This window comes from Garra rufa, chromosome 9 (assembly GCF_049309525.1).
Source record: "Garra rufa chromosome 9, GarRuf1.0, whole genome shotgun sequence".
NCBI lineage: Eukaryota > Metazoa > Chordata > Actinopteri > Cypriniformes > Cyprinidae > Garra > Garra rufa.
The window spans coordinates 26,224,847-26,241,978 of NC_133369.1; the positions used below are offsets into that span (position 1 = coordinate 26,224,847).

At 36.4% G+C, this 17,132-nt stretch overlaps 1 protein-coding gene across 1 annotated transcript in view; it reads right to left on the reverse strand.

The window, feature by feature from the left end:
* ephb6 (eph receptor B6) overlaps nucleotides 1–17,132 on the reverse strand; it is a 94,208-nt gene that overhangs the window by 16,965 nt on the left and 60,111 nt on the right. Inside the window, exons 6-11 of the mRNA XM_073846489.1 lie at nucleotides 15,439–15,594; nucleotides 7,210–7,481; nucleotides 5,224–5,305; nucleotides 4,262–4,386; nucleotides 1,560–1,722; nucleotides 1,082–1,196 (exon numbers count right to left, since the gene is read on the reverse strand). Coding sequence (XP_073702590.1) covers nucleotides 1,082–1,196; nucleotides 1,560–1,722; nucleotides 4,262–4,386; nucleotides 5,224–5,305; nucleotides 7,210–7,481; nucleotides 15,439–15,594 — 913 coding nt within the window. The remainder of the gene's footprint in view (nucleotides 1–1,081; nucleotides 1,197–1,559; nucleotides 1,723–4,261; nucleotides 4,387–5,223; nucleotides 5,306–7,209; nucleotides 7,482–15,438; nucleotides 15,595–17,132) is intronic.

A 17,132-nucleotide genomic window follows, 5' to 3' on the forward strand; every position in this document is an offset into this window, starting at 1 on the left:
CTGCAAAATGTTAATTGTTTTAATGTTTTTGGATGTAAAGATATTACACATAAAATGTGTTTACATGTAGTCCAATAATCGTTGACCCTAGTCAAAAGTTTACATCCCCTTGAATGATCCACAACAGTGTTTTTTTGTTTAGTGATAGTTGTTCATGAGTCCCTTGTTTGTCCTGAACAGTTAAACTGCCCGCTGTTCTTCAGAAATATCCTTCAGGTTTCACAAATTCTTTGGTTTTCTAGCATTTTTGTGTATTTGAACCCTTTCCAATAATGACTGTATGATTTTGAGATCCATCTTTTCACACTGAGGACAACTGAGGGACTCATATGCAACTATTACAGAAGGTTCAAACACTCAGTGGTGCTCCAGAAGGAAACACGATGCAAGATCCAGGGTGTGAAAACTTTTGATCAGAATGAAGATGTGTACATTTTTCTTATTTTCCTAAATATCTTTTTTTTTTCATTTAGTACTGCCCTCCAGAGTGTTTTCCAGAGGACAAAATAAGTTTTTCAAATTCAAAAAGTTTTCACCCCCCGGCTCTTATTGCATCGTTTTTTCCTTCTGAAGCATTAATGAGCGTTTGAAGCTTCTGCAATAGTTGCATGAGTCTCTCAGTTGTTCTCAGTGATCATACAGTCATTGTTGGAAAGGGTTCAAATACACTAAAACGCTGAAAAACCAAAGAATTTGTGGGACCTGAAAGATTTTTCTGAAGAACAGAAGGCAGTTTAACTGTTCAGGACAAACAAGGGACTCAAACAAGGGACTCAACAACTATCACAAAATGAAAACACAGCTGTGGATCATTCAGGTAACAACACAGTGTAAAGAATCAAGGGAATGTAAACATTTGAACGGGTCATTTCTCGTGGACTATATGTAAATATCTTTTATGTGAAATATCTTGTTCAGGTCAAGTGAAATAAAAGTAATAAAAACATGCATTTTGTGTGATCCCTCTTATTTTGATAAAATAATTAACATTTAGCAGATTCTGAAAGGGGGCTGTAAACTTTTGACCTCAACTGTACATATATTGCACAATAGCTGAGGTAAAGAGTTTTGATGTACATACCTTCGAAACACAAACACAATGATGATCGCAATCACAACCAAGAGAAATGCTGCTCCGCCCATTACCGATCCAATCATGAGAGGCAGGCGATTTTGAATCTGCTTTGACTGTTCCTCTACAAAGTGAAAAATGGCAATATCAAATTAAATTTAAACAAAATTAATAACTGAAAAAATTTATATTTTATTATATTCACACAACTGTTCATAAGTTTGAGATTTTAGGTGTCTTATGCTCACGACGGTTGCATTTATACGGGCCAAAATACCATAAAAATCAGTAAAACTGTTAAATATTGTTACAATTTCAAAAAACATTTTCTATTTATATTCTATAAGATGCAATTTTTCTAAATGTAAAGCTTGAAGAGATAATTGTTCCTGAGACTACACTGCAAATTTAACTGTATATGAATATGCTTGCATGTTTGTTGGCTAGAATGATAGATTATGTGTGACATGTTGTTTTCTTGGCCTACCGATTGCTAGAGTGCTGAAGTAAATGGTGTGGCTGTAGGGTCCGTAGCCTCTCTCATTTCGGGCACGGATCTGGAAGGCGTAGATGGAGCCTGGAATCAGACCTCCGACTGTCACTGTGTTGGTTTCACTGAAGACGCTCATAGCACTGTCCTCATCAGACCCCTGCCAGACAGACAAAGCAACATCTCTGTGACAACAGGACAGCATCTATTTACACAGCGCTTTATATAGATGTAAAGGGACAGTTCACCTAAAAAGGAAAAAAAAATATATATATATTTTTTAGGAATTTACATAATTATTTAATCACCCTTGTGTAGTTCCTAGTGCTGTTTTAGTGTTTATTTACTATCAGCATTTTTTTTTTTTTTTTTTGATTATGTTTAAGTAATTTTGTTATGTTCTTTGGTCATTTTTATTACTTAAAAAATATATTTTTTTATTTAGATAATTGCATCATTATTTACATTATTTACATTATTTTATTTTAACTTTAGATTATGTTTTAGTAATTCTGTTATGTGCTTTGGTCATTTTTATTACTATTTTTTATATTTTTATTTAGAAAATGACAGTATTTTGTTTTGTTTTTTATTATAATTTTAGACTGTTTTAGTAATACTGTTATGTGCTTTGGTAATTTTTTTTTTTTTTTTAATTTTATTTATTTAGAAATAACATCATTATTTACTCATACTCGTGTCGTATAAACAGTATAAACAATCAGCATTTTTTATTTTAACTTTAGATTATGTTTTACTATTTCTGTTATGTGCTTTGGTCATTTTTATTACTGTTTTTTATATTTTTATTTAGAAAATGACATAATTTACTCACCCTCATGTTGTTTCCAGTGCTATTTTAGTATTTATATACTATCAGCAATTTTTATTTTAAATTTTAGATTATGTTTTAGTTATGCGCAATTTTGTTATGCGCTTTGGTCATTTTTATTACTATTTTTTTATATTTTTATTTTGAGAATTACATTATTATTTACTTAACCCCTTGTCGTTTCCAGCGCTATTTTAGTATTTATATACTATCAGTATTTTATTTAGTTTTTTTATTTTAATTTTAGACTGTTTTAGTAATTCTGTTATGTGCTGCTTTGGTCATTTTTATGGCTGTTTTATATTTTCATTTAGAAAATTACATCATTATTTACTCATACTGGTGTCGTTTACAGTGCTATTTCAGTATAAACTATCAGCATTTTTATTTTAATTTTCGATTATGTTTTAGTAATTTTGTTATGTTCTTTGGTCATTTTTATTACTTAAAAAATATATTTTTTATCTAGATAATTGCATCATTATTTACTCACCCTCATATAATTTCCAGTGCTATTTCAGTATTTATATACATTTTTTATTACAATTTTAGATTATGTTTTAGTAATTTTGTTATGCGCTGTGGTAATTTTTATTACTATTTTTTAATATTTTTATTTTGAAAATTACATTATTATTTACTCACCCCCATGTCGTTTCCAGCGCTATTTTAGTATTTATATACTATCAGTATTTTGTTTTTTATTTTAATTTTAGACTGTTTTGGTAATTTTTGTTTTTTTATTTTATTTATTTAGAAATGACATCATTATTTACTCATACTTGTGTCGTTTAAAGTGCTATTTCAGTATAAACAATCAGCCTTTTTTATTTTAACTTTAGATTATGTTTTAGTAATTCTGTTATGTGCTTTGGTCATTTTTATTACTATTTTTTATATTTTTGTTTAGAAAATGATATCATTATTTACTCATACTGGTGTCGTTTAAAGTGCTATTTCAGTATTGTCACGTTTCTCAAGGAGAGGTCTGGGTCCAAAATGCAGGTAAAAGGTTTTTAATGAATATAACAAACAAATAAACAAACAAAAAGGCCAACACGGCACAAACTAAGAACTCGAACACAAAATAAACAAAATCCAGAACATAATCAAAAGTCAGGGAGTCTCAGAAACAAGAAAACAAACATGACAGGAGACAATGCAGAACTGAAATCAGAATGAGCAGTGGAGATACTTATAGTCCTAATAGTGACCAGGTGTGGGTGATAGGTGCTGATGACAAGGACACGTGAACAATCAAGGGAGTGCAGTGTGGGACGGCGACCTCAGGTGGCTGAAGGAAAATCCACAGCCCCGATCATGACAAGTATAAACTATCAGCATTTTTTTATTTTAATGTTAGATTATGTTTTAGTAATTCTGTTATGTGCTTTGGCCATTTTTATTACATTTTTTAATATTTTTATTTAGTAAATGATATCATTGTTTACTCCTGTGATATTATTTAGACACTGTTATAGTTACAGTTACATTTTGGACATTTTGTTATGTGCTTTTTTATGTGTCTATTTAGCTTTAGTTTAGTTTATTTCAGTTTTAGTAATTGAAGTACTTCATGCAAGTTTAATTTAATGAAGTGTTTTAAACTTATATAACAAAAGATTTTTAGTAATGTACCGATCACAATTTTTCTTTTTTGGGGTGATCTGTTCCTTTAATACAGGGGTGTCAAACTCAGTTCCCAGAGAGTTTCGCTCCAACTCCTATAAAACACTTGAACCAGCTAATCAAGGTCTTCAAGGTCTTAAAATCTAAAGAAAGGTGCATGTTGGAGCAGGACTGTGGCCCTCCAGGAGTTGAGTTTGACACCCCTGCTTTAATATTTTGCATATATAACAGTATTGACCTTGTCGTAGTATCGGAGCTGATATTCCAGGATGTCACCATTGGGCCGGTCGGGCTGAGGCCAGGACAGTGTGATGGAGTCATGAACTCTGTTCAACTGGTGCAGCATGGGAACCTCAGAAGGCACTGAAACACAAAAATGTAATTATACAAGTGACCACATGGAGGCTCATCACTTCATAAATAAGCATCTGCTTTTTAACTGCTCTGAATGCTTTAGATACTCAACACCATGCTCATTATAAATGCTTTTTATTTATTAAGCGCACCAATACACACGTGGATTCACATGTAGGTCTAAATAAGCCATTTGCATCATGCTTTGGTGCGTGTTTGACGGTTAGTTAGACATTGCTGAAACCTCATCCGTGTTAATGAGGTCATGAGTTAACCATTCTCCACTCCCGCCCTCTTCCCAGCCCCCTGACCCCCTTCGTCTCTGACAACCGATGTCTCTGTCTGTTAATCATTCAAGTGGAAGCACACGGATAGGTGACTTTATTTTGTTCAATAAGCAGCACTGAAAGCTTAAATAACGGTAAAGTTATATAAACTAGTCATACACAGGTCTGCAGAATCCATCTGCGCTACTAAAGATAGAAAACAGAGACAGAGCGAGAGAGAGGGACATCTGAATTGCGCCTTTTGTTTCCAAAGTTTCTGTGGCCTGCCACATTGATTATCCTCCCTCCATTCTTCATCTCTTTCCGTCCCTCTAGTTGCTTTCTTGACCATTATGTGAAATGACAGCATATCGTGACCCAAAGCCACCTGGGTCCAGATAGCAGATGAAGAAAAATTATGAAGAAAAGAGAGAGACGGATGGAAAGACTGATCGTGGGTAGAGAAAGCGAAAGACAGGGGTGAAGGCAGAAGACAGACTGAGAAAAACATAGATACACTGAGCAAACACACACATATTGTGGACAGTGCCAGGCTAGCATACATCTGCTTTTCTCGTACCTGATTGGCTGGTGGTGAAGTTGATGCTGGCGAACTGAGGTGGAAAAGGGCTCAGCGCTGACACTTCATTTATTGCTTGAACCTGTAAAATCATACAAAGCTCAAATTGCAGCTCCATGCACATAAGCTGCATTAAGGCATAATAATGTGCATCGTGTGGAAGCATATGGAAAGGCTGAGTATTTCTCAGAGTAGGTTTATTTTTTGTAGGTCAGTTTCTGTATGAGAAATTATACAACTGTTTAAAATTTAGGGTTGGTAATATGATTCTAAAAAAAAAACCTATTGTGCTCAAAAAGGCTGCATTTGTTTGTTTAAAAATACAGTAAAAACAGTATTATTGTGAAAAACAATTTACATGCACTTGTACCTAGTACTGTGTTGTTACCTGAATGATCCACAAACAGTTAAACTGCCTGCTGTTCATCAGAAAAATCCTTCAGGTCCCACAAATTCTTTGGTCTTTCAGCATTTTTGTGTATTTGAACCCTTTCCAACAATTACTGTATGGTTTTGAGATCCATCTTTTCACACTGAGGACAACTGAGGGACTCATATGCAACTATTACGGAAGGTTCAAATGCAACTGATGCTTTACAAGGAAAAACCATGCATTAAGAGACAAAATTTGAAGATCAGGGCAAATTTTACTTATCTTCTAAATCTTCTGTACCCTCTGAAGGGCAGTACTAAATGTAAAAATGTGATATTTAGGCAAAATAAGAAAAATGCACACATCTTAATTCGGATCAAAAGTTTTCACCCCCAGCTCTTAATGCATGGTTTTTCCTTCTGGAGCATCAGTGAGTGTTTGAACCTTCTGTAATAGTTTCATACGAGCCCCTCAGTTGTCCTCAGTGTGAAAAGATGGAACTCAAAATCATACAGTCATTGTTGGAAAGGGTTCAAATAAACAAAAATGCTGGAAAACCAAAGAATTTATGGGACATGAAGGATTTTTCCTGAAGAACAGCAGGCAGTTTAAGTGTCAGGACAAACAAGGGACTCGTGAACAACTATCACTAAACAAAAAAACAAAAACAGCTGTGAATCATTCAGGTAACAACACAGTATTAAGAATCAAGTGGATGTAAACGTTTGAACGGGGTCATTTTTATAAATTCAACTATTATTTTCTCTTATGGACTATATGTAAACATCTTTTATGTGAAATATCTTATTGAGGTCAGTACCAAATAAACAATAAGATGCAATTTGTATGATGCCTCTTATTTTGGTAAAATAATTAACGTTTGGCAGATTCTGAATAGGGGATGGAAATATCATTGATATCACTACTGCTACTCAAGTCTCCATTAAATGCATTTTCCCTCAATTTTAGCCATTAATTATAGCCATTCAATATTATAGTATAACTAAAAGCCATTATTTTTAACATTTAATATGCTTTTTAAACTATACAGTATGCATAAACTATAAATTGAATATAGATTAATCTTTATTATTTCAACCAAAGACAAGTAGCAAGCAGAGCAGTGAGTGATTCCTCCTTTTATTTTGTTCTTTGATCTACATCAATGACAGACTACAGAAGGTTTCACTTTAAAAGCAGTACTGTCTCTTTAAAACCTGATGCACATGGCACAGATGGGACACACATCTGATTTTCTCCTAGTTCTTTTCAGTTATTTATGGCATTTTAGGACTATGTTTACGAGGTCACTCGTCATATATAAGCATATGGGCAAGACTTCCCGCTATAGGGGAATAACAACTTGCAGTAAATGGTAAAACTGTTTGCATTACAAACCAGTGTGTTCATAATACTATGGTAAAACACACCAATTTGCAATATCAAGCAGCAAAACAATCTGTTTTATAAAGCTAAAAATAGCTGGACGCGGATGAGACCAGAAGCCAGACCCATAAAGTTTACAAATGGCGGCGCCCACTCCTACGAAACTGAATCCTCTTATTCTATAATGTAATTCCACTATGAGACTCTGGGTCTATATAGGTATTTACCTGTATGAGGTAGGTGACCCTAGTGAGCAGGTTTTTGAGGGTGACTCTTGTCTGCTTTAAGCCATTTTGAGAAGGGGAAAAAGTGACAGTATCTCCACACCAGGAACACATGCTTGGTGGCGTGTTAGTTGCAGACGGGCAGATTCGACACACCACCCCATACCACACTTCACTCCGACCGCCCATGTTTGCAGGAGGTCTCCAGCGCAACGACACGCCGCCCTCTGAACTCTCATACTCCCATGACAGAGACACCGGCGCTGACGGAGGGCCTGAGAACGAAAACCTGAGGTTATTCACAAACACCATAAGTGCTCACCAGCTCCTGAAACGTTTAATTATTACCCGCTGTAAACTAAAATGAAAACAGAAATTGATTTTGCTTAATTTGTTTTGCTGGAATGAGCTGCCAAGCTCCACCTGAACTGCTGAGACTATCACAACTTTAAAGAAGTAGCTGAAGACAAAACTCTTTTGCAAACATTATCCACCCCACAGCCTTAAACCAATGCATTTGCAAAAAATACAAATAAAAAATAAAACTTCTCTGCATGCCTCTTCTTCTCCAACTTGCTTCATAATTTAGTTGTCAAATAAACCTGTCATTGTATATCATAAATATTGTTGGCGTCTTGGCAAATGGCTTTTGTTTCACTTTTGTAAGCTGCTTTGAATAAAGAGTTTTTCTGAATGCATAAAAGTAAAGGTAAAGTGTTTGCTATATTTTAGAATAAATGAACAGATTCGAACAATAAAAAGGTTTCATATCATTGACCAAATGGGTTTTTGGCACAACTACCCACTTTTTATACCAGCTATCAACCTTTTTCCTATGCACCACTGCGCTTTGCGTGAATTATGCCACTAACTTCCATTACACTGTAAACAATCAGCAAGAGGTTTGCTCTATAAAACACAAGATAAGCATTTTAAAAAACTGGGCAGAATGAGGTGACATTATTCTACTCATTCTTCAACCATCAGTCATCAAAAGTAAATTAAAAAAGTAAAAGTGTAAAAGCCTTAACAAATAACTTTCAACATACCATTAATAACCCCAAAAGCTTGCTTATTTCCGCAACAATACCATGCACAAGATAAATATCACAGCAGTAATATATAGTCTATATTATATAACATATAAGTGTGTAAGCTGCTAAATCATATAGAGAAAGCTTTAGTAAGCAGGAAAGGGCGCAATATTTTGACAAACTAAAGTTAATAGGTGGTAAAGTTACGTAGGAGCAGTATTAAGATATTAGCCTAATATTTCACCTATCTGACCGAAAACGATAAGAACAAACACAAATGTTGTGAAGGTTCTTGCCCTGGAAATCCTGGTTCAGTTTGACCAACCACAAATGGCTTTTGTTTCTCAGACAGTTTTTTGCACTCGTCTTGATTTGTTTTTGGCAGTCTAGTACTCCAAATGTTTTTTCTGCTCTGGTCGATTAGTACAGCCCAAAACATGACAATAACTGACCATTTTCAGCAGCAAAAATCAGTAAAATATGTGAGTTTTGTTCGGTTCAGTGCCATTGTTTACGTTCGGTGCCGCCAATATGGCCAATTGATAAGGCGTCTATTAAAATGCATTTAGAATTCCCACAAAATGTAAGATAAGGGGGCAAAATCATCTGCGAAGTGACTTACATTTTGGCAGAGGCAGTAGTGAAGTATTTTTACTCTGCTTTCATAGTACTTTTCAAGACTTGTCTGTTTCATATTAAATACCAATTAATACTTAATTACATTAGAAATCTATTACTTTTTTTACTTTTACTCAAGTAAAAATAATTAAAATATTTACTTGAGTACTACATTTTTAATGTTCTTAAGTATTAAAAGTAAAAAACAACTTATTTATGAAATGTAGTGCAGTAAAAAGTACAATATTATGCTTTAGAATCTAGTAAAGTAAAAGTTTTCAAAAGAAAACACACACACACACACACACACACACACACACACACACACACACACACACACACACACACACACACACACACACACACACACACACACACACACACACACACACACACACACACACACACACACACACACACGCACAGAGTGCAAATACTTTTTAAATTTACTTGAGTAAAGTCAAAATACTTCACTACTGTCCACCTCTGCATTTTATACACAACAGTTCTTGTTTTGCTGTATTTCAACAATTAAAGTAGTTCTAAAACAGCACTGTTTTGCATCTCTGAGCAACACACGATGGTGTTTCCTTACTGAATCAATCAGGCATTTGAATGAAACCTTGAATGAATGACTCAAAGACTCACTCATGCAGTGATTTGCCGCCACATACTGGCGATTTTAGGTTTATATTGAAAGTATATTTTTTATTTTTTTTCCCTCTAAATCATTATAAATACCAGTATTCTTTGTTTTTTTAAACATCAAAACACTAACTACGGATTTGTAACTGCAGGTAAAATGCATTCATGTCCTGCATTTAAGGGAGAAGTTCACCTCCAGAACACAAATTTACAGATAATGTACTCACCCCCTTGTCATCCAAGATGTTTATGTCTTTCTTTCTTCAGCCATAAAGAAATTAGATTTTTTGAGGAACACATTTCAGGAACTTTCTATGTATAGTGAACTTCTATGGTGCCCCGAGTTTGAACATGCACAATGCAGTTTAAATGTGGCTTCAAATGATCCCAAATGTGGTTGTAAACAATACCAGCCGAGGAAGAAGGGTCTTATCTAGCGAAAGGATCTTCAAAATCGTCCTACATCCCTGTTTTACCTTTTTTGTTAAGGGTGTTTGATCTTCTTTGCATGTTCATGTGCAAACACTAGGTCGGTACTTCTGCAACGATGAGTTCAGGCTAGTCTCAGCCTCAGACGTCACACCGACGGAACATTGGCTAAACGTCTGATGCATATGGTACACTTAACTGGAAACACTTCAGGAATGTCGAAGTTGTCCTCTGATTAGTTGAATTTGACCGGATTTCCGGGAGACGCGAGTGTCGCGTTTATTTTCGGTCCGCCGGAAACAAAGCACAGACTGATTTAATCAGCGTTTTGCTAAAAGGTGCTTATGCCAACGCCATTGTTGTTATACACACTTGCGACGTTCGCGAACAATTTACTGACTTACTGCTTGTTCTCCCTCTTCTTTGTTAACTTTCAATGTTGGTTATTTCAGTGACTGACTTGTTGCACACCAGTCTGTTGTTGTGGGGGCATTTCCACGCACAGAAACGTGACGCTGAACGAAACGAACTGTGATTGGTTGTTTGACATGTCGGTCAAATGGCCTTATGGGCGGGTCTTGGCCAATGAAAGCTGCCATGAATTCCAGACCTTCAGCCATCAGTCTGAAGGTCTGGCTACACGAGACTAAGTTCAGGCAGAGCAAGACAAGATGAGCATTTGAGGTAAAAAAAAATATATTTATATATATAAATCGTAAAAAAGAAAATTAAATAAAAAATTGGTTTCGGTAGGTAAGACCCTTCTTCCTCGACTAGGATCGTCTACAACTGCATTTGGGATCATTTGAAGCCGCATTTAAACTACATTTTGGAAGTTTAAACTATAGAAGTCCACTATATGGAGGAAAAAAAAACTGACATGTTTTCCACAAAAAACAATTTCTTTACGACTGAAGAAAAAAAGACATGAACATCTCGGATGGCAAGAGGGTGAGTACATTATTTCAAAATTTTTGTTCTGGAAGTGAATTTCTCCTTTAACAGTCTGTGTGAATCCATCTAAATGCCACTTCAGATGCAGATTCTGTGTCACCTCTGCAATTTAAACACACATTTTGTTAATATACTGATTTCATTTGATTGGTAACAGCCATATAGTGTCTTACTATTTGAATTTATTGATTAAATTTAAGAATGTGGCACATACAATGATGAATACCTTTAACTAGGTTAGAGAAAATTGGCCTTATAAAGGTAAAAATGCCCATAAAAGGTAAAAGTCAATTTAAACTTTTTTGAAAAGTTAATTTATGTTACTGCTGCAAATGAACCACCACAAGGAATATAAAAAATATCAAAAGCTTTGGGATTCAGCTGTCCACCGCGATCCTAAACTTGTCAAAGTACCAGCCCAACAACGGTCCGTGTAACGGTTTGCAGTTCTTTGTTCAATTTGCGCCATCAAAATTAACCAGATAAAAACTGGCTTCAAACTTTCATTTTTCAAACTTTCTTTTTTTTTTTAAATACCTCACAAACAGATATTTGTCTCTCTGTTTAATTTTCTGTTCTACAAGTTTAGGTTGAAGCATCCGAATAAGATTTTTGATCACATAAAACATGACTCATTATTCTAACTTTGCGCTCGCGGTTGGTCCGTACCATTACTGCCGGGGGAGGAGAAGTAGCCTACAGCCAGAGCGCTGACGCTTTATGTATTGGAATGAGGTTCATTGATTTGACCATGCAATAATTTAATGGATACTTCAGAACTAGTGGTGTAGTGCAGGGTATACATAGGTATACGGCGTAGGCCTATACCCACTTTATCAGTCGCCTTCCGTTCCGTATATCCTCTCCTAAATCCACTCTGATGCGCATCAGTAGTGCCCTGCATTAGCCCAAATCCACCACCTGGATAGCTAAATCACACCCTCTACGTCCACTCCTCCACCCCAGATTGTGCGAGTGCATAATACGCAAGAATATGTCAGGGGAGGCGCGGGAAAATAATTATTATTATCGATTACTAATTTGGATCAGTATATTGCAACGAAAACATTACCTTAACAATGAAAAGAATCTGTTTTTTTTTTTGTTTTTTTTACTATTGGAACTTTTTTTAAACCAGCAAGTGAATAATTTATATCGAGGGATAAATTATGCGTATACTACTCACTGGTCAGAACTCAGCAACACTAGGCGCGTTTTCATTAAGCGTATTTTCAATTCGCAGTTTCAAGCTATTTAAAGGGTAATGTAAACGCAGCTAGAAAGGCAAAAATGTTTACAAATTTGCCAAAGTTTTACGCAAATATGTAATGTAAATCTGCATTGTGCGTGTTAACAGCCACATTTATGATGGCGTGGTAAAGTTAGTTTTAGTTTCGATATTCGCTGGATTACTTTCGCTTGCCACTGTTCAAAGATATCACTATCAGGATTAGTTTTAATAATATGCAACCAATTTATATAAACATGAAAAAAATATTTCAAAACTGCCCACGTGTATTGTAGCAGTAAATTTAAACCGGAGACAGCTTTGATGCGCTTTCGCAGCTTTTGATGTGTGAGAGACCGTCTGACAATTCCTTTGACTGAGTTAAAACGTCTAATGTGTATTTTAATTAAAATGACTTTTAACATTGAAAAGCACATTGTTAAACTGTAAAGCTTGTATTACTTTTAATGCTTTACTACAGGTATGATTTTGCCAGTGTATTCCTTCATAAATGTACAGTACACTACACAATATGTTCATAAAATCTACTGTACGTAAAAGGCTGTTCATAAAGGCTTTAGGTGTCATGATCCTGCCCTGACAGCCCTGTCTGTCTTGTCTTTGTTCAATGTTTCCATGTTTGTTTTGTGTTTGAGCACATGGCTTTGTCTGTGTTATTGTCTGCCATGTGCTCCTCTTGTCCTGACCCCTTGTTTCCCGTTTCCACGCCCCCTTGTTTAGCTCTCGTTTGTCTGAGTGTTGTCACCTGTCCTCCTCATTTGCCCAAGTGTCCTCACCTGCTCCTCATGTGCTTCCCTGTCTTTATATTGTGCCCTCTTCCCTCTTGTCTTTGCTGGTCCGTTTGTTTTTTGATGCTAGTCTTTTTGTGAGTTTGTTTGAGCTAAGATTTTTCTTCTAGCTCTTCCGTCTTGTTCTAGCTTGCCGCCTGTGTTATTTCCCTTTAATCTAGTTTAAGTTTTTCCTCTTAGCCCTAGTTATCACTTTCATTTCCCTCTGTTTTTTGAAGTAAAATTTCTGCTTTTTATTTATTGCCTTTTTGTTATCCTTTTGATTTGGTTTTTCTAGTTTATTTAGATTCTTTTATTTTGTTTTACTGAATTCCTCTAGTCTTTTGTTTTAATTCTAGCATTTTATTTATTGCCTTGTTATCCTTTTGATTTGATTTTTTTTTTTTTCTAGTCTTTTTGATAATCTTTTATTTTGTTTTACCTAGCTCTTCCCCCCCGTCTTAGTTTTTGAAGTTTCTTTTTTGTGTGTGTGCTTGTCTTTTGTTGTCTTGTCGTTTGTGTGTTTGTCCGTTCCTGCCCGGCCTCCTGAGTTCCTCCTGGTTGCTGCTTCCGGCCGCCCGGACTCTCTTTGGGGTTGCTCCTGTCCCTCCATCCACGTCCTGCCTGTCTCCCCTTGCCGTGTGTTCCCTGGCCCGTGTGGCGACTGTCTGCTGTCTTCCTATTGTTTACCCTGTCCAATCAATAAACTGTCTAACTGTTCATTCTGCGTTTGGGTCCTCACTTACCACATCGTGACATTTAGGTGTCTAGACTGACTTACTACGGGTGAGATTTTGCCAATATCTCCTTACTCTACGCACACAGTATACACATATTTTGCTCAAAAAAATATTGAAGGTTTTATTAATGTTCCAAAGGTTGTAGCATAGGCTATTTCTAGTTACAAGACTTAACTACAGGTACCATTTTGCCAAAATCTCACTTACTGCATGTGCAGTGGACAGATTTATTTTTTATTTTTTAGAAAGTACAATAATCAGCAAACAGTTATGTTCCAATGGTTGGATATTCCCAGTGGCCAGAAGGTTTTGCCAATAGCTTATTTACTGTGTGAATGGTACATTTTTCATGTCTATATAATATAATTGTTAAAACTAATTGTGATAGTGATATCTTTAAACAGTGGCAAATGAAAGCAATACGGCGAATATCTAAACTAAAACTAACTTTACCACACGAGACAATTTGTTGCTGTTAACACGCAATCGCAGTTACTGGGTTCTGACTTAGACCATAAATTATGCTATACACAAAGCAGCAGCGCTCTGGCGGTAGGCTAAGGGGCTGTTCACATGTCGCGCCCTAAAAACGCGTGGAAAGTGCTAGGCGCGCCGCTTTCTCTTTTTTTACAAACCGCTCTGTAGATTGCGCTCCCGTGGCGTCTGCCGTGCCCCTTACTAAGCAACCATGACCTGGGCTCTCCATAAATACGCGGAAGTTTCAGCAAAGGATAAATGGATTTTCAGCATTAAAAATCGCTTGCAGTAGCTGTGCTATTAAATTTATTTGAAAATATTTATTCCTGTACAGCTATGATAAGCTGTTTCTCCAATTTGGCAGTGCTTTCAATGTTATTAAGGGAATGGATGAAGCTGATTGGTTGGTTCATGTCACATGAGCTGCGTTGCGCTTGCGGCATTCTGAAAAGTTGAACTGCATGCGCGTCTCTTCCATTATGAGTGCGCATACCGCGCGTCTACATTTAAAATAACGAACTTGAGCGCGCAAAAGACGCTACATGTGAACCAAAGACTATGGAATACCCTTAAAGCGACTTTGATGCGAACGGCCCCCAATTCAGCCACCCCGTCTCCTCCCCCGGCGGTATTGGTACGGACCAACCGAGAGCGCAAAACACACAAAAAATGGAAAATCAGAATAATACGTCATGTTTTATGTTTGTTAAAAAAATCTTATACAGATGCCACAACCTAAACTTGTAGAACAGAAAATTAAACAGAGAGACAACTATTCGTTTTTGAGGTGTTTGAAAAAAACTAAAAAATGAAAGTACGAAGCCAATTTTTATCTGTTTAATTTTGATGGTGCAAATTGAACAAAGAACTGCAAACCGTTACACGGACCCAACAACAAGCTCAGCAAAATATTGTCTAATTATCATTACTGACAAAATTCTAATAAATATCAAGATAATATTTTGTCATTTTCACACTGCCCCAGTGACAAGCTGTTAAAAATAAAGGTGCTTCAAGATGCCATAGAAGAACCTTTCTTGTCTAAATGGTTCCATACAGAACTTTAAACATCTGAAGAACCTTTCTGTCTCACAAAAAGAAGGTTCTGCAGATTATAAAAAGGTAAGAAAGAGATGGTTCTTTAAAGAACCTTTGACTGAATGGTTTTTGTGGAACCAAAAATGGTTCTTCTATGGCATCGCATGAAGAACCTTTTAAAGCACCTTTATTTTTAAGAGTGTATGCCCAATGCAAGTTTGCACAGTTTTTCTGTTTATCCATTGTCTTATCTTCTTACATATAGCTAGTTGTACTCTTACTTGTGCAGGCGGTGGTGTTGGCATCAGCAGGCGCACGGTAGTAGCCACTCCGGCACTCACAAAGTTTAGACCCTTCTGAACTGGTTCTGCTGTTCGCTGGGCACTCGGTGCACGAAACTGATCCGGCCACAGGTTTATAGGACCCGACTGAGCACGCTGTTGAAAAGAGAGAAAAGAAAAACATTACAATTATGGCACAAGACATACTCAAGCTGTCTGGAAAGTCTCAGATTCACGCGTTGGAATTCTATCAATTACACCAGGAACTGGATGCCGAGTACAGAAGGGGTGTATAGCGATCCAACTGGATGCAATGACTGGCAAATGAAACGTAAAGTGTTGCAAAGAGAATTGGAAAAACAATTAGTTTCAAACACACTCAATTAGCGGGTGCAATTTTAATAAGCAAGGCTTATTGTGCTCTCAGGCACTTCATTTATTTAGTCAGATGTATAATTACCGAGAAAACAAAGAGCAAAATCATTGTTCGAGGGAAATTGCTCAGCGTGATTGTTGTTATTCTGACAGGATGTAGTTTTGTAACATGACACATGAAAAAGACAAAGATCTGAAGCTGTCAGGACCACTCGCCACCCAATGATATAATTGCTGTGACCCTGGGATCTCTGATTGGATGTTAATTTGCGTCCTTTGCAAGAAACACCGCTTCATTGGACTCTTGCAATTGAATATAATTATACACTCAGCTGCTGTGAAACATGTCAACCTTTCATTGGAGATCGATTGTGACCCAGCTTGAAGCTCTGCAATGCCCTCCATCCTTTCAATTGTGTGGCCAAAGAACAAACCACAACAAACACAATGTGAGGTACATAGGGGGATCAATATGCTTGCATAACCCATGCCGAAACATCCAGGCTTATCAAATACAACCGCTGAGTCACAGAAGAGCTTGTATTATGACAGGAACGCTGAAGTGCTCTGTCACAGAAACCCTGTGACTCTGTAACGCCTTAACATAATTACGGTTGATAGAGTAAAGAGTTTCCGTTTCATTCTTGTCAGCCTTGAAGTTCTCACAAGTCGTCTGCCCTCAAGTGAACAGATAGGTCAGGCACGTATAACACACTTAAAGCACTTCAAAGAGAGAGGGAAGGAAGAGATTGCAGTTTTCAGAAAGCTAAAAGGATTTTTATGTTCTCGCTTGTCTGTCAGATTCGATATTCGCTCCTAAACACTACTGTGAGAAGTGAGAACGAACGAATGAAAGATGGGCGTAGTGAGAGAAACCAAAGACAGCATTGTCCATCCATCTTTCATGTGGTCGGATTATATTATCCAATGTATTCTCCACTAGCGGTGACAAAATACATGTTTTAGCTACAAAGCTTCCTCACTTCTCCGACATCTCCTACACCTTTTAACATTTCTCTTATTCACACTCCCCGTTCACCCGCTTATCAGCCAATCGGTTTCTCATTTCCTTCTCTAGCGGCCACTATTTAGCCACGAGGCATCTAGTTTCCCCATAAAAATAATTTAACACATTTATGGCCGTTATTAACTGGCCCAGATTTTTTTCTATCAATTAATGAGATGGCATCAATTTGATACAGTTGCTGATCTGCTGAAGGGACAAAAGGTTTTTATCACATGCATGTCTGGCATTAGAGTAAATATGAATATATATAATCATTTGTAAGTGTTAGATTTATGCGTTAGATTTATGTGTC